General features: G+C 45.3%; 1 protein-coding gene across 1 annotated transcript in view; it reads right to left on the bottom strand.

The window, feature by feature from the left end:
- Positions 1-9,894, bottom strand: part of GOLGA7B (golgin A7 family member B) — a 44,821-nt gene extending 34,927 nt beyond the window's left edge. The window contains exon 1 of the mRNA XM_048506316.1: positions 9,794-9,894. Within this exon, the coding sequence (XP_048362273.1) occupies positions 9,794-9,865 (72 nt within the window). The 5' untranslated portion in view covers positions 9,866-9,894. The remainder of the gene's footprint in view (positions 1-9,793) is intronic.
- Positions 9,895-22,741: the final 12,847 nt, after the last annotated feature.

The raw sequence follows: 22,741 nt of genomic DNA, 5'->3' as shown, positions 1-22,741 counted from the left end.
GAATTTATCACCCCATATGTGTTGGAGGAAGCAGGAGAGGGTGTTCACAGGTTGTTAGGCTAGGCACTACTGAGTTATTTTGGGACCTGATACAGCACTGACTCAGTGCAGTGTTGATGAAAGATTTTTTTCCATGATCCAAGCCAATGTAGAGATCAGAGGATAACATTTCCAGCATAATCCATCCCAGGTTTTACAGCAATCCAGGAGATCATGAGTACTTAGGGAAATAGCTGGCAGTTAGTTTGAATATATTGTACTGCAATCTGTATAATTAAAGTTGTCTGGCTGTTTGGCCTCAAAAAGCCTATTATAACTGCTACATCTCTGCTTTCCTCTGGGATGCAGCCGCACAAGGCTGCTCTCGGTGGGTATGGTGGGGCATGAATTTAAAAATGCACTGATGCTAGAAAATTCACAGTGGTTAGGAGATTGCTCCCAACACTATTCAGCAGCTTCTAACAGGAATATAAATTATGTAATCCCTCCTTTACCACAGCAACAACGTGATGGGGAAGCTAATGCCCTTGGCCACTTCTCTCAAACCTCCAGGCAGTCACCTTTAAGATCTATGTCATAGGTTGTACATTTTTTACAAAGAAGTGCTTTTTTAATTCAGGATAATAATGTAAACCACATGTATCTTATCACATGTGATAATTGTATACATTATTTAGGAAGAAGTAATAAGAGGGTTTCCACCACGTGGACACACAATGAAATGTTATACATGCCATCATCATGCCTAATGATCGGCATGCATTTTTCCAGGGAAATATGATGCATCTCCAGTCTGCAGTAAAAGGAAGGCAGAATTTTCATGATGCATTATAAAATTCTACTATCTTCACACCCATTGAGTTGGCTTGGACAACACCTGACAGATGATGCTGCTTCCCAGGTGTTCTTGCCTAGCTTAATATTGCCAAGGCAGCCACAGCACATGCGAAAGCTAAAGGAGAGTGAAAACATCACATGGATAAGCAACAGACAGAATTCAGATAAGCCTACAATATTGACCCTCACCAGGGAGGGACCAACTCTTGCATTGCGCAAGGTCTAGGGTTGGGCCTGGTACGTCAGGCTGCCAATCGCCAGGTGGTGGCTGGAGATCTCCTGGGATAACAACTGACCTTCAGGAGACAGCGATCAGTTCACCTGGAGAAAACGGTCACTCTGGGGGGTGGACTGGATGGCCTTATATCCCACTGAAGTCCCTCCCCTCCCAAATCCTGCCATCTTCAGACTCCACCCCCAAAATCTCCAGCCCAGACCACCCCTACAAGTTGGGTTACCCAGCATGGACTAGGAAAGTGCTGGAGTGGAGATTTGGGGGCAGACCCCAATGGATGCAGAGTTTGGGGAGCAGAGATTGCTCAGCAGGGATGTGATGCTATAGAGTCCACCCTCCTAAGTTGCCATTTCCTCCAGGTGAGCTGATCTATGAAGTCTCTCTGGACATCAGTTGTAGTTCCGGGAGAACTCCTGTCCCTGCCTAGAGGTTGGCAATCTTGTGACCTAGTCAAATAGCCACTCCCCTGCTGTATGATCATCCAGGTGTGCCTCTGTTGGGGGGGGGGGTACACTTATCAATCAAGAACCCTTCAAAACTCCACTGTTCAGAACATGTTTAGCAATTTTCTTGACACATGACCTGGGAATAATAGCCATATTCACTATTGTGGAGGAATGTATAAAATATGAATGACCACACAAGTTATTCTGCAATGTATGATCAGCAAAGCAGGGCTCCTGCCTCTTTGTTTGTATGAATATATCCCTACTGTGCAAAATGAAAAGTTGAGTTATGGTACAGATATGGCACTGGGAAGGAAATGTAGTCGAGTTCCAGCGAACTTTAATTCACATTGTACTTTAATTTAGTACTTGCACGCACATATTTCTGTCTTCCAAACACTCATACACGCAGAACTGTGGAAAGTCAGTGAACCTCTACCCAGCATATGACCCCTGCCATAAAATCCTGGCTGGCCAACAGCATTTGGGTTTGCTCCTATGGAAAATACCTACCTTGATCACTCCAAGAACACTGTATTAGTGCTAGCTCCATGTTTTAAGACCCCTCAAGTCAGACCTCTGTCTTGACTTGGATAGCAACCCAATCTCATCAGATATCAGAAGCTAAGCAGGGTAAGTACTGATTGATACTTTGTCTGTAGAGGCCTTTTATACCTAAACTTTTATCACTATCCCAATCTTTGTACTTTTATCCATTGTATCGCAATTTTAGGTGTAACAGGATTTTAAACCTAAGTCACAGGAAAAAAATTTCATATAAATTATTTAATTCCTGCGAATATCCCCTCAGTCAGTAATATTGACTATATATTTTGTACTATGCACTATCTTTGATTCGTGAATTATTATTGCTGAATTATGTATTTCTGTTTTTGCTGTTCTGGTCGTAGACCGTAAATAAAATGATTTGATTTGATTGATACTTTGATGGGAGACCACCAAGGAAATCCAGGGTCACTCCGCAGAGATATGCAATGGCAAACCACCTCGGAACATCTCTTGCCTTGAAATCCATATCAGGTCACCATCAGTTGGTGACTTGACAGCACTTTATATGCACACAGGTCAAGCTGTTACTGAGACGTCAGAAAATATGAGAAACAGTTGCCCCTCCCCATTCTGCACTCAAGCCTTCCACATCTAGGTGTCCACAAAGGGCAGCAAGAAAACACATAGAGGCTTCTCCTCCCAGTCCATATGGCAGAGATGGCAGCAGCGAGCTATGTCCCCTCCTCTGCCCTGTGGCTCAGTGACTAGCCTGTGCCTCAGAGGGAAGGTGGCATAAATAGGAAGCAGAAAGAGGGAGGTCTGGCCAGTGGGTGAGCCCTCTGTGAAGGCCCCAGCCCCATTGTTGCCCAGGATGCCAACCATGTCTGCCCCCTTTGTATTATGCATGTTCAGGAACTTCATAGTGTCACTAACTAGAATGTGAAGGCTGAAAGAACCCACTCTTCTCCCGACCCAGTCACCTGGGGACCTCAATCTTGCTGAGCCTGCAGGCACTTTTAGAATTCTGTAAAAGGGTAATGAATGCCATCTGTGAAGAAACCTTTTGAGGTTTGAAGGGAACATTTAACCATTCCCACCCACCCCCAGACAGGAGAATTCCAACCCTGCCCAGTCAGTTAGTGAGAGACAATGGGATGGGTGAAGCTCTCCTCCTTCTCCAAGCAAGTATCACAGATTTGGAGGTCTCAAAAAGACAGAAAGGCCTCAGGAAGAAAATACCTGGATCCAGCAAGAACAGCTTCCTTGACCAAGACAAGGGGATGGGGACTAGGAACTGATAAATCCAGGAAGAAGAGAGGAAAGGTCTCTTCTGGATAGGACCATTAGAGGGGACAGAGCTCAGGCCTGGAGTCTGGAAGAAGCAGCCATTTTGACCATCAACTAGCTCATAGGTAATAGTAGATATCCAAGGGCCTTTCCCCACTCTTTTGGATCCCCCCTATGCTGCGCGCTGCTCTCAGCGCGCGGCATCCCAGGCGCGTGCCCGGGCGTCCCCACGACCCCGCGCTCTGCGTGGGGTCATCAAAAGGCACCCTTAAGAAGAGCGCCTGGGATGCGGCGCGTTGAGGGGGCGCGACAGCGGCAGAGTCGCGACGGCTGTGCTGTCGCCGCCCCTGTCATGGGGAGTGCCGGGGGACCCTGCGCTACTTTCCTCAAGTAGCGCGGGGCTTAAGGTAAGTGGGGAAAGGCCCCTTGACTTCTCAAAATTTGGGACAGAACCACTGATTCTTCCATACAAAAACAGGTAGCAATTATAAGAAGTGACCATTTTTTTTAAAAGGAGAGATACACCTAAAACAAATGGCAGACCCAAAAGGACTTGTAAGGAGCATCTTATCCCCACACTACTTCATCTTTCCCATCCTGAAAAGCTCCCATAGTCTCTCCCCTTTCCCTGCTCTCTTTTCTCCTACCCACCCCCGACCCAGCCAACCTACCTTTATCACACACACACACACCCCACCTCCAAATCTTCAGCTTTCCCTCCCTCTGGCAGACTCTTCTTGGAAAAACTTTGGCCCAGTTGTGTGGTGCCAGCTAAACTGGGCCAGGTTTCACACTAGGAACCTGCAAGAACTTGGAGTATACCTTGCAATCTCCTCCCCTAACATGACAAAAAAATAAGTTACAGCACTCTTATAGCTAGAATACAAATGCAAGTGGACAGGATAACATATATACAGTCTCTCTACAGAGATTAGAAGACAATTTCTCCAAACAGCACAATGTCCAAAACCTTGGAGTATTTCAGTATATCCCAAAAGACAAATGCCTTTCCTTTAGCAGATTTCATAAAAGAAATAAGTAGGAGATGAAACTGTGACCCACATATTCATATAGGTATTTTCCAGCCAGCTACAGCTAAGTACCCATGGATTATTTGAGCATAATCAACTTTATTGACAATAGAAACAGGCATCTTTAAACAGGTTCAACAATGAGAATAGACATGAATACTCAGGATGCATATTTCTCAGTGTTCATCTGTGATGATTCACAACTCACAAGGAAGTTTTGGAAGCAATTTGCCCTTGAGGAACAAGCTTATTAATTTGAACAGTCAGAATTTTCCGTGACAAGAATTATGTAGAGGTGTAGACAACCTTTTACCAGGAAAATAATTAAAGAAAGATCATACTCCAAAAAGGGAAAGTGGTTTTGTTTTTTTGTATTTTGACTATCAGAACAGTGTGATTTGCATTAGTCAAGATTGGAGAAGTCAGTTCACAGTGATATCAGATTCCCGTGCCTGATGTTGATCTGTTTGGACACAAAGGTATCTTCTATAAGAACAGTAAACCGGCTGCAGTTAAACATTGCTACATGTGATCATCATAAAAGCTGACATGTCTCCTTTTGTCATGTTTTGCAATATTATAACCTGTCTTTGTAAAAAGATTAGGATGGCCCACTTTGGTCTGCCCTGCTTTTTAAAATATATCCAGGCTGATGAAGAATTCTGGAGAATTTACAAGCTTGCCTGCTGCCCTTTGTTTTTTTGGGCAGTCTTAAAAAAAGAGACTGTATTGCTTTTTTCACTGAGGCGGTACATCTTGATCTGGCTAAGGTTGCAAGCTCCACGAAAAAATTGGGATCCTGGGGAGGGACCCCTGTTGGGTATAAGTCAAACCCTGAAGTTGCCATTTCCTTCAAAGGAACTGAGCTCTGTAGTCTGGAGATCACTTGCTAATTCTGGAAAAATTCCTAACCCTAACCCTGGTCTCACCTGGAGGTTGGTAACCTTTAATGCAACCTAAGCACAATTGTACCATCCTAAGTCCATTGATTTCAGCTGACTCAGAAGGGTGCTATTCTGCTTAGGGCTGCCCAGTAAATGAGAAGGCCTCTTTTCTAGTTTTCTTACAGGCTAATTTTTCTGTGAGAAGGCCTATGAAGGGGAAAAAGTTACCTAAGAAAATAATTCTGAAGCAATGCTGCTGTTTGCTAAATATTTTAAAAGCCAAATATGTTTGTAGCAGCTTCACATATGATGCCATTTTATATTAGTCTTTGCAACCAGTGTCCGTGTTTTTTTTCATGTCACTTTACCATTAAATTTTTTGTGTTTGCAGTTTTACTGCAGGTAGACAATGAAACTTGCTTCAAATGAGCACATATCTGTAGTCAACTGGAAAGCTACAAGTAACTCGAGATGGTTTTATCATTTAAAATATTGATAGGCCCATCTTTATTGGCTTAGAGATGTTTAGATACACTAGCTCCTAATGCAGTGGGTATCTTCCAAGGAACAGGTGGTACTAGTAATATTCCACTCCCATCCCCTGCCTTCCTTGTCTGTCACATCCAGCCTTCTGCTGATTTCTGTGTGTAAGGAAGGCCAAAGAGAAGGTGTCTGCTTCACTCTGCTCATATTCCCCTCCCTTTCAGCTTTCATCTCCACCTGCAGCTGCTGTACCTGTTCATTAAGCCCACTGTTGCTGGGCTGTCATCAAGTGCCTGCTGAAGCCCTCTTCAAAGTAATAGAAAGAACAAGCTGCCTGGCCAGGAGCCTATCAGCTGCACTTAAAAGAGAGGATAGGGAGGGGCCAACTCTGATTGGATCATTAGGATAAAGGGAGAAACAGCAACTGAGCCAAGTAATAGCAGAAGCTGCTAAAGATATAAGTTGACCTTTCCAGAAAGGCACCAGGTGTGCATGGAAAGGGAATCTCCAGAGACCTGTTTCTAAGGGTACCTTTGTGTCTGCCAGATACTTTCAAATGCATGACCTTTGCAAGGTGCTCTAAAGCCATTTTCTCATCCTTCTTCTCCTTTGGTACATAACTTTGAGATCCTCCCCATGAAGGCACAAGAACTCCTGGCAGAGCATGATTCATGGGAGGAAGGGAAAGCAGCTCTTCCTTCCTAGTAAGGGCTGAAACTGAGACAGACCCTGGTTTGGGGAGGCAAGAGGTCCCTTTTTGGTTTAAAACAATGCACTGAGTTATTGTAGAACTATGGCGATCTGATGAAATTGGCTCTAGGAGGCTGCAGTCAAATCCTGGTGAGGTGTCAAGCATGCAAATAGAATATTTCCCTGCAGCAGAGAGCTCACATGACAAGATAGACAGAATCATAACCATTAAAAATTAACCTGAAAAGAGTTCATGGGCCAGTCTACATTAAAAAAGACCTCAGACAAGCATCTCCACCTGAGGTAATCTAGGTTCAACTATTTGCGGCTTTCCCTCTCACTTCTGGTGTCCCAGGTTATAGAGTTCCTGGCCCCAAGAGTGATGGAATAGAGCGCTGGGATTAATAGGTTCCATGAATGTTTGGAGGAATTGCAAGTTCAATAACAAAAGCTGCTTCCCTTGTTATAGACCTGATCTGGGACAAAGAAGTGCCATATAGTTCATCCACCGAACCCTGGATTCCCAGCTATGGCAAGGACTAACATTATAAGCTGCTTTTGAAATAGCCAAATCAATGAAAGACTCAAATTCACAAGATATTACTAATAGATCATGAATCTTTTCCACATAGTTATTAAATGACCTGAAGCTTAATGTGAACAACAAAAATCTGGAGGATCTACTACTGTCCTGCTCAACTATTTCCTTCTTTGGCAGTCTTCCTCTTTGAACTGTGCATATATGTGTAGTGATTAAGATTTTGACCACTCACTTTTATTAATCAAAAAGCATGTTTCTATATTATACATGTCATTTTGTAGATTAATGTTCATATTCCTTTTGACAAAACTGCAGCCATTGTTTGTGAAATCAGACCTGTTGAGACCAAATGTTAAGCTTTCAACCTGCCAGGCTTATGGTATATATTCCAAAGCCTTTCTATTGTGCTTGGAACCTGCACTCATCACCAATCTCAGTGACAAACGTTGGGGCGCTTGGACACTGATAGGCTACTCATAGCAATAGAAGAGAAAAGAGTATCCAAGAGGAAGACCACAACTGTACCTGCACAAGCAGGAAGTGGAGGCCTCTGACCAGGAACCAGGGTAGTCTTCCCTTCCCTACCATATCAGGATGTCATCATATTCAGTGACCGGTTATCAAGCCAAGCAGGCTGTGTATTGACTTTCTAACAACAACCACTTGCAGCATCTTAGGTCATCCAACAGCTTGGTCCTTTCCTAGGTTCCTGATACATTGCTGCTCTCAGAAACAGGAGCAGGGTCACAATCACAGATCTGGGCAAGGATAGGTATCCTAAAGCAAGCCAATGAGTGCTCTTTCTTGAGAGTGAGCAGCTAGCTGAGGAATCATGTGCTAGGCTTGACAAAGGCATACTGAATGCTGAGCTCCCCTGACAGGAAATCTGTGTCTTATGGAAGGTATTCTCACACCCTGCTGAGGTGATAGGCATAGTTTATTGCTCAGGTGTGTAATGCCAGAGAAATAAATTTGAGAAAATATTCAAGAAGTAAATCAGAGAAGTTCAGGCAACTCACAGCACTGAAATTAGAACCAGTGGCACATAATCAGTGTCACAGAGATGCTTCTCATGCTACTCACACCAGCAGTGGTATAATCAGGACTAGTGAATGGCTGTATATTTACTGAATCTCACCAGCTATGAATATGCTTTCTCAGTCAAAACAGTACTTTATAGTTGCTGATGCTGCTTGCAGCAACTACTGTGATGCCAGCTCGTGTAAACATTCCCAGCAGGATTTAACAATACTGATAGTGTAGTATTAATATTACCACCAGGAAGTAGTTATGAGTAGGAGGCCTAATAAAATCTTGACAGAGGTCCAAGAAACATACCATCTAGACAAAAAAAAACAAGAACCAATGCTGGCACTGAACGATACTGTGTATATTGGAAGAGAAAAACATATAACAGGTGGGCAGCCAGATTTGCATTCACTTCAAAAAATTATTGTGATTGGAAGATTCAAGCAAAGTATTTCAATCCACTAAAGAGGCATAGAGGTGCCTCCTCTGCTGCCAGAGTCATCTGGACAGCAGCATCAACACCAAAACAAAACTCTCTGCATTCCCACAGGGAGGTAGTAGTGGGGGGAGGGGGCGGGTGAGCTTGGTTTCAGTAAAGTCTTGGGACTCAGTAAGGTAGGTGAGAGTGCTTGACTTAGGCATTAATCCACCCAGTACACCTTCTGGCACTCTCTTCAACACAAAGAACTCTTCTGTTCATATCTCATATTCTCCCTATCAGCCAGCCAGGTCTGAGAAGCAAGGGACACATTAACTATGCAACTGGAGCAGGGAAAACATCTGTGTTGTTTGTACCCCAACGGAGCAGGAAGGATCCCTGATGCCCACAGCCCTCCATAGCAGTGATCCTTACCATAATTTTGGGGCTCCTCAGCCTTGGTGAGAGCAGGCAATGCGGTGGGTATCAATCTCAATAGCCCTCTAACGGCCAGGAAGGATTTATTAGTGTGAGAAGCAAGCATTGAGCACAAACTGAGCAGCCTGCAGATACATTTTACTCTCCTCACAGCCAGGCTGAGCATCAGCCAAGGACACATTCCAGAGCTTCAGGAACAAGCATGTGCGCGTGGCGTGTGTGTGTGTGTGTGTGTTTGACAGAGGTGAGGTGAGATGGCAAGCCAAGATCGGAGAGAGTGTGTGTACAAGTAAAGAGGCTCTCTGAGGACTGTCTAGCCAGTATCAGCTCTGCCACTGATTCATGCCAGGAGAAAAAAACTTATTCTTGCTCTTTGGAGGTTTCAATGAAATGAATCCCATTTGCAATCCTCCCATATAGTCCTAACCCCACAGGGTGTCCTTAGAGTGAATGACACAAGCTTATACCACCATTGACCACATGCGATACCTCTGACCCCTGTCTATTGCCTTTCTTCTCTTACACACAGTTCCCCTGCCCTGCCAAGAGGATTTCACCTCAGTTCTGAGCTCCCTTTCCCCCCTTACAGTCATTTTTGTTGTTTTCTGCAGGCCTAAGAAGTCAGATGCAATCGGTTATCTCCAGAAACCTTAGCAGCAGGGAGTGTATAACCAGAGCTTGGAAGAATCGGAGCCTGTAAAGTGATAAGAGACTAGGCTGTGAGCTGGAGCAGGAGTCCTCTGGCCCAGGGGGATTGTTCAGTCAGGCTGGCATTACAGGCTGCAGCCTTAAGTTGGGGCAAAATAGGGGCTCCTCCAGGGATGACGGTGGGATAAGCAGCCTCATAACAGTTAGTCCCTGGCTCGAAGCACCGGCCCTCTAAAAGGGAACAACAAGAGCAAGGGGGGGTAGCAAGCTAAGACAGCAAGATCACTAACAAGAGGAAAGGAAGTTGTTGTGATACCTGCACTGCAAGAGATGGCTCAGTCTCAGCTGGAGGGTTCTCAGCATTGCCAGTGGAGCTTCCTGCCCCCATTGACCAACAGCAAGCAGTCCCTCTTCCTGTTTCCCACACCACCCTGCTGCGTTGATGGGCTGGCCTCAGCATGTCACACACACTGACAGGCACAGGTGCTCAGTTAGACCAGCTCACTAAGTTGTCTTGTCAATCACTCATTGAGCGAGCCTGTGAAATGCTAATCCCAAAGTTTAAGACAGTATTTGGGCAGGAAGCAAAGTACTGACACCAGCTGTATCTGGTTCAGATCAGAGCCTCTGCCTCATTTCTTAAGGTTGCTGTGGTGGAGGAAAAAATCAGGAATGATAAACTGAGGGCCAAACTACAAGTGAGGGCTGTCATGGGCCCATTCTGAGGCTACTGGCACCATTTTAAAGCATTTGTAGTTGTGTATAAATTGTCATGAGACTCTGATCTGGCTCTAGGTCGTCTTTGGTGCAGAAAAACAGGGGCAAGGGCTCACAGAGCTGCTGAACTACACCACTATATACCTGATCCAGACTGGGGCCTAGCAGCAATTTTTAAAGAACCACAGATGCTTTTAAAATGGTATCAGAGGCCACAAAACAGACCTGTGATAGCCTCACTTGTAGTTGGGATCTGAAGGGACATACATGAAGCTGTTTTCTAAGTCCCGTTGGTCTGTTCAAGTCATTCTTTTCTACTCTGATTGGCAGGGTCCCTCCCGGGTCTCAGACAGTGATCCTTCATATCTCTTTCTACCTGATTCTTTTTAACTTCAGGTGCCAGGGATTGAATCTGGGACATTCTTCATGCAAATCAGATGCTCTGTCATTGAACCACAGTCCCAGATCAAAAGCTGGTGACAACTCCTATAATCTCCTTGGAAGGGGGGCTCAGAATGAAGTCTGGGTGAAAAGGGAGGATAGCACATGGAAGGGATTTGGCAAGCAACACCCATTGGATCTGGCCATCATCACTCAGAAAACATTAATATTAGATTACAGAAAGTCACCCTCCATAGGGCATACTACAAAAGGCGTTTGGAAAACATGGCTGTTCCAGAATGTAGCCACAAGAACACATGCAGTCACACCTGTTTCAATGGCTCCTTGTTTGTTTCCAAGGCCAATTAAAGAGCTAGTGTCAGACATCAAAGTCCAAAGTTGTTCCAGCCAGGATGTCAAGAGCCATGAAAATCTATCTGCTCACATAGCCCGTCACAGAGAGTCTGCTCCATATCTTCCTGCCATCTGATGTGCAGTAGGTGACTATATAAAGGGCCTTCTCAGTGTCAGCACAAACATTATGACACTCTCTCCCAAGGGAAGCTTACCCAGATCCCTCAAACCATTAAGTTCAAGTGGCAAACCAAGACTCTGCTGATTTTGCAGACCATTTGGCAGAGCTGACAATGACTTGGTATCTTTAAGTCTCTATTTGTTTTACTGCTCTTAATGATCTGTTTATATTGTTTGCTTATCCTTTATATGTTTATTTTTTGTTATATGTTTTTACACTGAGGTTAAATTCCCTTGCAGAATAGAAACTAGAATGTAAACTGAACAATCGAACCTATTTTTGTTTGACAGCTACTACAGGAGGAATAGGATGATGACAACAACTAGAAGAGATTCCAGTGATTAGGGATGCCAACTCAAGGTTGGGAAGTTCCTGGTGATTTACAGGTACTACAACCTGAGAAGGACAGAGTTTAGGGTACAGAAGCACTTCAACAGGGTATAATGCAATAGTGTCCACCTTTCATAAAGATAAAGATATTATCTTTAAGGGAATTGATCTCTGTAATCCAAAGATCAGTTGTAATTCTGGGAGATATACAGGCCCTATCTTGTGGCTGGCAACCCTATCAGAGATAACAACTAGATTGTTGCAGGAATCTAATCACTTTGATGCTTCTGTGAAAAAGACATTGCAGGTAGAAGAAAGGGGGCTCAGATACAAGAATGACAGCTCTAACCTCCGAGGTCCAGAGATGCTGTGATATCTTGGAAGAAGCACCCATGGAATAGAATGTCAAAAGTAAAAGCAAAAGGGAGAGAAGCAGAGATGTGGTATAAGGAGTGTTGCCTGTGTTTGAGTAAGGACCAGAGGCAAATAGCAGGAGCCAGATGGGCTAGTATTTCTTCCTTCTCAAAGGTCAATGCCACTAATTCCTCCCATCCCCCACCATGCAAAGAGATGAGAGGGCACAGTAATGAAGGAGTTCTGACAGACAGGGGAAACAGGCCAGCTGGCTGTGAGCCACTCTACACAGGTCTTTCATAATCCCCTACTCAGAAAGGTGGCCTTGTAAGGATTCTTAGCTAGCCTATGTGATGCGGCCTGGGGAGGTGGGACGTCCAGGTATGGTGGTGCTTAGGGGCAGAATGCCATGCTTCATATGGCTAAGTTGGAAATTCAGAGTGTCCAGAGACCATAAGGGAAGTAAGATACCAGGAAGAAAAACAGAGAAGTTCCTTACGCCCCAAACTAGGTGGTAACCCCGCATTCCTCTTCAGGAGCCAAAGATGCCCCCAAGAGAAAAGTTAGATTTGAGTCCTGAAGCATGTTACAGACTGAAATGATTGGGACTCAAATCTAGCTGTTCTACTGCAGATCAACATGACTACCCTCTGAAATAGCCCTAAGAGAAAAAGTGTTCAGGTATGCTTCTCATCCCTCTTTCTTCCCACTCCAGAACATTTGCAGAACTTATAACTGTTTCCACTTTGGCTTAAAAAACTGAAGCCAGACTGGAGTCTTTGCAAAGGCATCTCAGCCATAAACATCAAAATGTATCATTGGGGAGGGGGGGGGGAGGTGCTCCAGAAATGGAATCAGAACTCAGCAGGTACACTCTGCTCCCCTTAGAGCAGTGGTTCTCAACCTGTGGGTTGGGACCCCTCTGGGGATCGAACGACCCTTTCACAGGGGTCGCCTAAGACTCTCTGCATCACTGTTCTCCATCTGTAAAATGGATAAATGTTAGGGTTGGGGGTCACCACAACATGAGGAACTGTATTAAAGGGTCGTGGCATTAGGAAGGTTGAGAACCACTGCCTTAGAGTCAGGGATGCCCCATACTCCTAGATTAACACTAGAGGGCGTTATACTTCTTCCTTGGAAAAAACAGACACTGGGATCATGGAAGATTTTAGCCCTTAGAAGTTAGAACCCCATTTTCTGATATGCAACCTTCAGACATCATGCTACCTCCCCTTCTGTAGTTATCAGCCACTTTTCTGTTTCCACAGTGCACCCCCTTCGTAAGTGGAGAACAAGTTATTAGCCTGGATACACACAATTGGTATTTTACTCAGCAAGAAGAACTGCAGACATAATCCCATGAAGAGACCTTATTTTGACATCCAGACCTCATAACTAGGGCTCATTTCACATATTCCCTCTGGAAAAGGAAGAGGGGGAGGACATTCCTTTCTCCTAGTGAAAAGTGCTCTTCTTCCAAATACCTGAAACCCCAGATTTGATCTTCTCAGACAGTCATGAAGCTGGAAAAAATAGGAAGCCTGTGTGTGGGTGCAGGAGGTAAAGACAGAGCAGGGAGAGGAAAGCACAGTACAGGCTGTCTCTTCATCCACATTTGTGGCTTCTGCACTGGGAGGAATAGCAGTAAGCTGTTCCTCAGAGAGCAGCCACATTTGGCCATGATGTTCACAGCCAGTTTCACTAATTGGTCTTTTGGCTGGCTGTGCCGCAGGCGCTTACTACAGTTCTCGGGAGGGACAGTAATTACAGTGATCCAAGGCCTGGCTCTGATGGACAGGAAGCAAATAAGCTGTGATGAGACTGGACAAGAGTACCTCAGGCACAGCACCCTATAAGGAGGGAGAGGGAACGCACATATCTAATGCTCTTAACATAGTAGTGCTCTTAATGTAGTGCGAGAGAGGACAGCAAACAGATAAGAAATTCAATAAGTAATTCACCTGATGAATTTTTGCCTCTCAGGGACAGACATACAAAATCTGCTAGAAATAAAATGATAGCAGCCCTACTAGCAATGAAAGGGCCTACCAAAACTCAATATCTGGCCTCTTTCCAGGAAGTCCCCCAAAAGAAACTAATACAGCTTTGAATTTCTCTCTTTCATAGAGAATGAGGCTAGATATTGGGTTTTGGTAGGTCCTTATGTATAGCCTTTCATTCCTAATAGGGCTGCTATCTTTTTATTTCTAGAAGGGTTGGTATCTCTACCACTTAAGTCACAATTCTCCACAACTCCCCACAACTCTCCGGTGAGCCTACAGCCACACAATTGACCAACTGCCAGAGAACCACGGGGCCTGATGTCAAAAAGAAGGGTGGGTCTCCATCCCTTGGCAACCATTATAACAAAGTGCAGAGCCCTCTGTGCAGGGCCAGCATTCTTCTGCGCCTTGGCATTCCATTCCACCTGTTATGTACTCTTTGGCCCATACAAGCCTCCCTGCAATCGGACCCTCTGGTCATCTTTGGAGGCCAAGCTCAGTTTCCTTGCCCTGCCCACTAAAGCCAAACAGGGGAGCAACTCAAGAACGGGGTTTTGTCAGTCGTGGCCCCAACACTTTAGAACTCCCTTCCCAGAGAGAGTCACATGTCTCCCCATTATATCTTCAGCTACCAGGTGAAGGCTGTTTCCTTTCATCTAGCATCCTACTCCTGAGGATAGAAAGTGGCCTTTCCTTGGGTGTTTGTGGACGTGTTTAGAATGGAATTATTTAATCATTTGAATTGTTGTTTTTAATTGTTCAGAGGTTTGAGTCTTTTTTTCTGTGTCTTGCCTAGCAGATCCTGATTGTGTAGAAAGGCAGCATCCAACTGATTTCAATAACACATCACTCTTTCCACCAAACCTGTCCCCTTCCCAACATTCCTCAAACCTGCCTTCTTCTGACCAACAACCTCCCCGGTCAGATGTGACACTTTTCCCCATATAGCTGTGTGGACAACCGGTTTGCAGCTAGAGGAGGTGACTCCTCCTCTGAAAGGACTCCATTTCCTGCAGAAACTGCGGAACTCAACCCGTCTGCCCTGGCCTCCTAAAATACCTTTGGTGGTCTTCAGCAGGACCCTCTTTTCAACCAGAAGGGGTCCTGCGATCGTCAGACTTCAGGGGAGCCATTTCCTTGTGTTCTCTGCCGCTGGGAATACCAGTCTGTCAGGAAGACCAAACAGATTCCATTTTTCTGCATGCATAGCCAAGCCTGAAGATGGCATGGGAAAGTTTAGAAGAGAAGAAGAGTTTGGATTTCCACCTTGCTTTTCTCAACTGTAAAGAATGTCAAAGCAGCTTACAAACTCTGCCCTTTCCACTCCCCACAACAGATACTTTACCTTTATTCATGTACTTTATATGGGCAGTGGCGGGGGGTGCGTCGTGCACCGGGCGCACGCATGGGGGGCGCAAAATTGCCCCCTGGCCCCTCCCCTTTCCCCACGCCCCCCCGTGGCGCCCCCCCACAGCACACACACACACACACCAACCCCCTTCCCACACGTACCTACATTCCTTTTCTTTTTGTAGTACTTTTTGAGGCTGAAAAAAGCGGCCTAGTTACAGTTCAGGGGAAAAACTGCCTGAGGAACTACAGTTCCCAGGAGACCTTGGGGCTCCCAAGGTCTCCTGGGAAGTATAGTTCATCAGGCAGCTTTCTCCTTGAACTGTAAATAGGCCGCGTTTTTCAGCCTCAAAAAGTACTACAAAAAGAAAAGGAACGTAGGTAAGCGTGGGAAGGGTGGTGGTGTGTGTGTGTGTGCTGCGGGGGGGCGCCTGGGAGGGCGCAGGGGGGGCGGAAAAAACACTCTGCGCACCAGGCGCAATTTGGCCCAGCTACGCCTCTGTATATGGGCGATTTCCCACTGGCGATTAATCCTGGGATAGTCACCCGAAATATCCAGGTTTCCTCACGAACTCCCCATTGCCGAACTGCAGAATACAGATCAGTCCTGTTTCTGGCACACACACACACACACACCACAATGGGAGCTAATAGGAGATGGGGGCTACACATTTGAGGGTCCATAACTTTGGGCCCCATGAACCAAACTTCACCAAGCCTGGGTGGTATCATCAGGAGAGTCTTCTACTGATACCACCCAGGTTTAGTGAAGTTTGGTCTAGGGGGTCCAAAGCTATGGACTCCCAAAGGGGGTGATATTATCAGGAGGGTCTCCTAAAGATACTCTGAAATTTTGGTTCTGCTAGCTTAACAATTGCTCCCCTGACAGCAGGCACCCTCACAAGGGGCAGGCCTAGATGTCTTCACTAGAAACATGCTGCAGTGAGGATGTTGGAACCTGGATGAAAAAAATGCCGATTCTTTTGACATTTGAGAATTCCCACTGAAAATTTAATCTAGATACAACCAAGTTTCCAAAGAATCAGCACCTTTTCATCCAGGTCCCAACGTCCTCACTACCTCTGCCTGGTCCTTCTCGGTTTCCTTGCCCCATCCGCCAGTAACAGATCTATCGTGTAGGCTCCTCCCCCTGGCAACTGACAAACTAAATGAATGTGGGGTGCTCTTCCTCCAAACAGGGCATTCTCAGGACTTTATATCTGGCTCTCTCAGCCTTTGTGCTCTTCCCTATTGGTATGCAAAATCGCCCCCAACCCATACACACACATCTACGTGCTGAGAGCAGTGGGTGCGAGTGCCCCAATCCCAGCAGCACCCTTGCTTGCTCTTCCTTGTTCTTCACATGCACATGTGAATGCTTAATATTATAAAGAAACATGGCAGCTGGAGCCAAGCATTCAGATCACTAGTTGTGTGAGACAAAGGACAGACCCCAAAGCAAAGGGTGGGCTGGCCATAATTCATTGCATTACCGACAGGTGTTGTAAAAAAATGCTTCAAAGAATCTGAGCAGCAGCCTGCTTCATCTTTCATTCCTACAGAGAGCTGTAGGAATAGTTAAAGGTATTTCTTCAAGGGCTATGTGCATTCACCGTTTTACGACAGTCTTTAGAAATGTGAGTATATTAGGAGGGGGACCACAGGCCTTTGAGGTGCACGGCTATGAAATGTGTTAACATGAGCTTGTGCGTGAGCTGAGTGCAAGCCAAGCCATATTCTCTGGCAGGACGGCCTGTTCCTGGATCTCTCCATTTCTCCCCGCCCTTGCGCTAGGTTTACCAGGGCTTTTCTCTCCTTCCCACCAAGCAAGCATCTGGGAATGGTTATCTCTTGGCAGAGACCAAGACGGAAGAAGGTAAGGCAATGAGAAGCCTGCAGGAGGTGCTATTGCACACAGAGAGCTCTCCGTGCACACAAAAACAAATGTGCAGCATCTCACACAAACTCTCTTGACTGGGAATTTCCAACACCGTTTGTCATTCACAAAGAGGCAGGGTAGAATGATAGGGATCACCTATTCATCAGTATGGTGGGTGTGCAGGTTTTTTTCAAGATGAAAGAAAGAAAAATTCTGTGAGATCCATACTCCTCCCTCTTTCTTATAAGAATTAGTAGTCTTTCAAAAATCATCTGAAAATGCTGATTCATGCACACATTTCTGCCTTCACACTCTTACACATTCTTACATGCACACTCTCACCTTTTGACACTTCCCTGAGGCCTGTCATTCTTCCCTTCCTTTGTCAACAAGAATACTGCTCCTTACCAGATCCATTCCACACATTCATCACAAACCAATGATTTTCTGTCAGTGCCAGAGGCGGCTGGGCTTATCTAGTTCCTACCTGCGATAACTGGAGGCCTAAACCCACCACCCCTCGCCCCAGTGGGCTTGATTAACGCTGTGACTTTATCTTATCTGAACTCCAGTGGCAGCCTCAGATTAATGTGACTGTGAGGAGGGGGGTTTCCTTTGATACTGCTGGCAGTGGCAATGCTGGATCTGCTCAGAGTACAGGCCTATATCCAAATTAAGCATGGACTGAAAGATGTGCATGGAGGAATGGTACACAACAGCGTTCAGATGGTAGAACATGCCAATACCCAACAACAGCGACATCTGGAAAGTAGCTTCACTTGAAATGCAGAAGAAATCCACTTCATTAGTTCTTCAAAAAGAACACCACAAAAGTTGACCAATAATGAAGGAGGGTCACATAAGCCCTGGAGTATTATCTGGAGCAGGGGTCTGCAATCTGTGGCTCTCCAGATGTTCATGGACTACAATCCCCATCAGCCCCTGCCAGCATGGCCAATTGGTCATGCTGGCAGGGGCTGATGGGAATTGTAGTCCATGAACATCTGGAGAGCCACATGTTGCAGACCCCTGATCTGGAGTATTGAGTGATGTAGCACTTGCACACCCAGGAAGGGTCGGGTCCAGAAACACCTGCTTCCTTTGTTCATAATTCCTGATCCAGTGGGAAGTACCTCAAGTCCAAGCTGCCTCCTTTTAAAGTGATAAATCGGGCCTAATCTCTGATAATTGAAAGAACAGTCTTCCTTGTTCTTCCATGTGATTCGTGGCTGTCCTGCAGAGCTCCCATTCACTGCATCAGCATCTTAGAAAACAAAAGATGATCATCCTGGAGATTAATTTAAAATAGATAGTGAGTTTGATGCCAACCAATAGTCTATTTTTAACATTTATAAGCATGCAAGGTGCAGTTTCCTTCTGTACACAGAAGACAGTCTGTTTTAAATTTACATATTTCAGTGATGAGACAATGAGAATGGATCTGCTGAATTCTGTTTTATCACTAGCTGTGGTTGGTTCTCCACAATAATTCTATATTATAATTTTTGCTGTTTATGTCCGAACCTATGGAGACTTCATTAGAGCCAGCTAAAAGGTCACAAACAGGTGAGAAGCTTTCAGATTCATTAAACTCTTCACCTTGCTGCTCTTTAAGCAAAAGCAAGAGGGCTGGGGGTGAAGAAGTGCGAGCAGACAACATCAGGGGAAAGGCTTGACCTCTTTACCCTGTTAGTTGACCCTCTGGAGCAACTGGCAGGGAGACTGTGGGGAGGTGGGATACCAGGTTAAATGGACTATTGATCTGATCCAACGGGGCTTTTCTTGTGTTGAAATAAATATGCCAGGGATGCTGGAAAAGCCTCAGAAACATCGGCTTTGTTAGAAACACTCTCAGTCACCCACCAGAGCAGGGTCTGGAGAAACCAATCATCAAACCCAGTGATCAGAATTTTAAACAGCTTTATTAATAAAGGGAGCAAAGCAGGATGGTGTTTCCTGTTCTACTCAAAGCAACATAGAAATCACAGCAGTTTATATTTCCCTTATCTCCCATAATGCAATGGCCCCTCTCCGTTCCCCCATTGGTTAAGGGTAATTAGAGTTACACCCTTTCCAATCCGCCTATTACATAGACATATCAAACATACTAAACATACCAAACATTACATAAATATATCAAAGCCCCTTCCTGTAACAAGCCCCACACCCCCATTTCCATAATCATTATTAAAGCCCATAGAGATGTTCAATGTATTGTCAAAGGTACTGTCGAAGGCTTTCGCAGCCGGAATCACTGGGGTGCTGTGTGGTTTCCGGGCTGTATGCCTGTGTTCTAGCAGCATTCTCTCCTGACGTTTCGCCTGCATCCGTGGCTGGCATCTTCAGAGGATCTGACTCCACTTACTTTACTACCAGCACCCCATTACTAAAGCCCTTTAGTACTTGTTTTTGCTGTGAGCTTAAGCATACCGGTAAATTTTTTCATAAAGGAATATCTTTATGGAGCAGCAGCGGCGTAGGAGGTTAAGAGCTCGTGTATCTAATATGGAGGAACCGGGTTTGATTCCCAGCTCTGCCGCCTGAGCTGTGGAGGCTTCTCTGGGGAATTCAGATTAGCCTGTGCACTCCCACACACGTCAGCTGGGTGACCTTGGGCTAGTCACAGCTTCTTGGAGCTCTCCCAGCCCCACCCACCTTACAGGGTGTTTGTTGTGAGGGGGGAAGGGCAAGGAGATTGTCAGCCCCTTTGAGTCTCCTGCATGAGAGAAAGGGGGGATATAAATCCAAACTCTTCTTCTTCTTCTTCATCTGCTTGCATGTGAAGTTGAAGCAAACCTTTCTACATACCTTGAGCAAAACTCCTTTTGTCAGCTCTTTGCAAGTGTTTAAGTCTGTTAAAAACATTTTCAACCCCTTCATAACAGCTTCACCTAGTTGTGGGAGGTTTGAAGGACCTTTAAAGGTACAATCGTGTTGCTACAAATACAGGGAAGCCTCTGCTTTTAAAAAACCACATGCTCATTCATTAAAAAATAATGAAAAAAATCACTTTAAGGGATGCCCTGAACAAGCAGAGGCCTCCCTATCCCCAAACTGGAAGAACTGAGATCAGATCAGATCAAATTTATTTTGTAAATCTATCCTTTTGTTTGGGGTCAGGGGTCTAAACATGTTTTTTTTTAAACCTCAAATTCTGGGAGATATTTGTGACAGGGAAAACTTCAGCAGGTCGCATCCCTATGTTGGGGTACCTACACCTGTTGCATTTGTCAGAGAGGTTCAGAAGTCCTACTAATAGTAGCTGAAACTTAATCCAGGGTCGACTTTCCACTACTTTTGAGTACCAGTGCTAAGCAGAGAAAGAACCCCCGGAAAGATCATCATAGCCCATCCCACCAAAATGAGGTTCTGCCTGGATATTTTATCTCTTGAATCCATTTCAGGACCAAGCAGTGCCTCACAACCAATAACGTGAGCAGGGATGCTGCTCTCCTCTCATAGTTGGTGTACCACTGCCTTTCTCAGTTATCCAACACCCCACCCCCTCATAGGGCAAAGGTTAGAACAGGAAGCAATGACTAATTAAGTCTCAAGTGTGGCTGTTACCACCACCACCACCACCCGCCACCCCGTTTCCCAGCAGCCAGTTGTCACAAGGGTTGGGTCACTGATAGCTGGAGAAAAATCACTTTCTAATATATCTGGGGAGGGGTGCCTAGTTCAGCCAAGCCTATTTCCTAGGAGACAAAAGCATGTAGGTTTTCTGCAGCCACCAGAAGCTCTGGACCTCAAGTGCCAGCAATAGCTTCCTATACATCATGACTGTACCTGTGTCCTCTCAGTGGAGGAACATTTTGTTCTTTCTTAATTCTCCATGCTAGTGAGCAGGTGATACTTTATTTATTTCCCAGGACTTGGGTAGCTTGTCACATCTTGGAAGCTAAGCAGGATCAGTCCTGGTTAGCATTTGGATGAAAAACCAAAAAAATTGGATGGACTCTAGTCACTAGGGTTACAAACCTTCAGGTGGTGGTTACAGATCTCCCAGAATTACAACTAGTCTCCAGACAACAACTCCCCTGGAGAAAGTAACTGCCATGGAAGGTGGTCTATCACTCCCCTTTAAATTCTCTCCCCTCTTCAAACTCTACTCTCCCCAGGCTCCACCCCTGACATGTCCAGGAATTTCCCAACCTATAATGTGTATGTAGACTCAAAGAACAATGATGTTAAAAGGAAGTCACAGAACTGAAATCTGTTAACAAATCTGGTTGTAGCTGTATTCATCTGTAGCAGCAAAGCATGTGCTGTGGCTGGCGAATGGCTTACTGTGGCATGAGATTTTGAAGGCAGAACTATGTTTCCTTTGGCGCATGATATGGCTAGCCAGAGCCCAACACAAATTCCTTAAAGAAGGCTTACTTAAGAATACTTAACCTCCCTAGATTGAATTGTGGAGTCTTTTTTTAGGGTTTGAAAAAGGGTTGGATTAATTCTTGCCTCATAAAATGTAAGGGCTGTCCCTTTAGACTGTGTACTGTATGAATTACTGTTTAGTATACCTGTAATCTGAATATGTTTTATGATGGCTGCTTTCTTTTCCCAGCTCCTGCTCCTGTGCAGTTAACAGCAGATTGATAGGCAGGTGCCAGTGCTTATCTCCATTCTCTAATAAACTTCAGCTGCTCATTAACCTGAAGATGAAACAGGAATTCTGCTTGGTTCAGAACACCAGTTGTTGCAGTCATTATCTTGGGTTGCATGATGGAGGGGGGGGGGAGATATTACACCAGTTCTAATATGAGTTTGGGACAGAGACAGTCTTGGTTGCCTTGATGGATGATCTCCACAGGGAAAGGGATAGAGAGGTCAGTTGTCCCTGATGGTACTTAGATCTTTCAGCAGCATTTGATACCATTGACCACAATATTCTTCTGGAGCGGCTGTAGGGGTTAGGACTGGGGTGGGAAAGGTCATAAAGAGGAAATGGTGTTGGTTGTCACCAATATGCATATGACATCCAACTGTTCCTTTTGGTTCCATCTGTATCAGGTGAGGCTGCCCGAATGCTGGATTGATGTCTGGCATCAACTGATTGGATGAGGGTCTACAAATTGAAACTTAATCCCAATAAGACAGAGGTGCTCTGTATGCCAAGCTCCTGATTCTGGGGAATCAAGGGACACGCAGTGCTGGAAGGGATGGTTCTAACCCAGGAAGACCAAATGTGGGATCTTGGGACCATCCTGCTGGCTCTGGAAACCCAGCTGGCAGCGATGACCAGGAGGGCTCTTGCCAGTGCACCAGCTCTGCTTTTTCCTTGACCAGGATGACTTGGTCACAGTTACTGCCAGATTGAATTATTGTAATGCATAATATATGGGCTGCCTTTGAGAACAGTCTGGAAACTCGAACTGGTGCAGAATACAGCAGCTTGACTGCTGATTGGTGCTTTGTACTGAGATCATGGACATAGGTAAGGGGGGAGGGTTCTTGGGTTTGAACCCCCCCTTCATGTCCGAAGCTCTGCCCATCCATTTGTAGGTTGTAAAAACATTTTAGTGCTTTTTTGGTTTTTGGCCTGCAGGGGGCGCATTGTTTGGGCTAGCAGAACCAAACTTTCAGGGATTGCTTGGGGGACTCTCCTGATGTTACTACCCGAGTTTGGTGAGGTTTGGTTCAGGGGGTCCAAAGTTATGGACTCCCAAAGGGGGTGCCCCCATCCTCCATTGTTTCCAATGGGAGCTAATA

Source organism: Sphaerodactylus townsendi, linkage group LG08, assembly GCF_021028975.2.
Source record: "Sphaerodactylus townsendi isolate TG3544 linkage group LG08, MPM_Stown_v2.3, whole genome shotgun sequence".
In the NCBI taxonomy this organism is placed as follows: Eukaryota; Metazoa; Chordata; class Lepidosauria; order Squamata; family Sphaerodactylidae; genus Sphaerodactylus; species Sphaerodactylus townsendi.
Note: the sequence above shows the minus strand (reverse complement) of the source record. Positions and strands in the feature narration are given on the sequence as shown.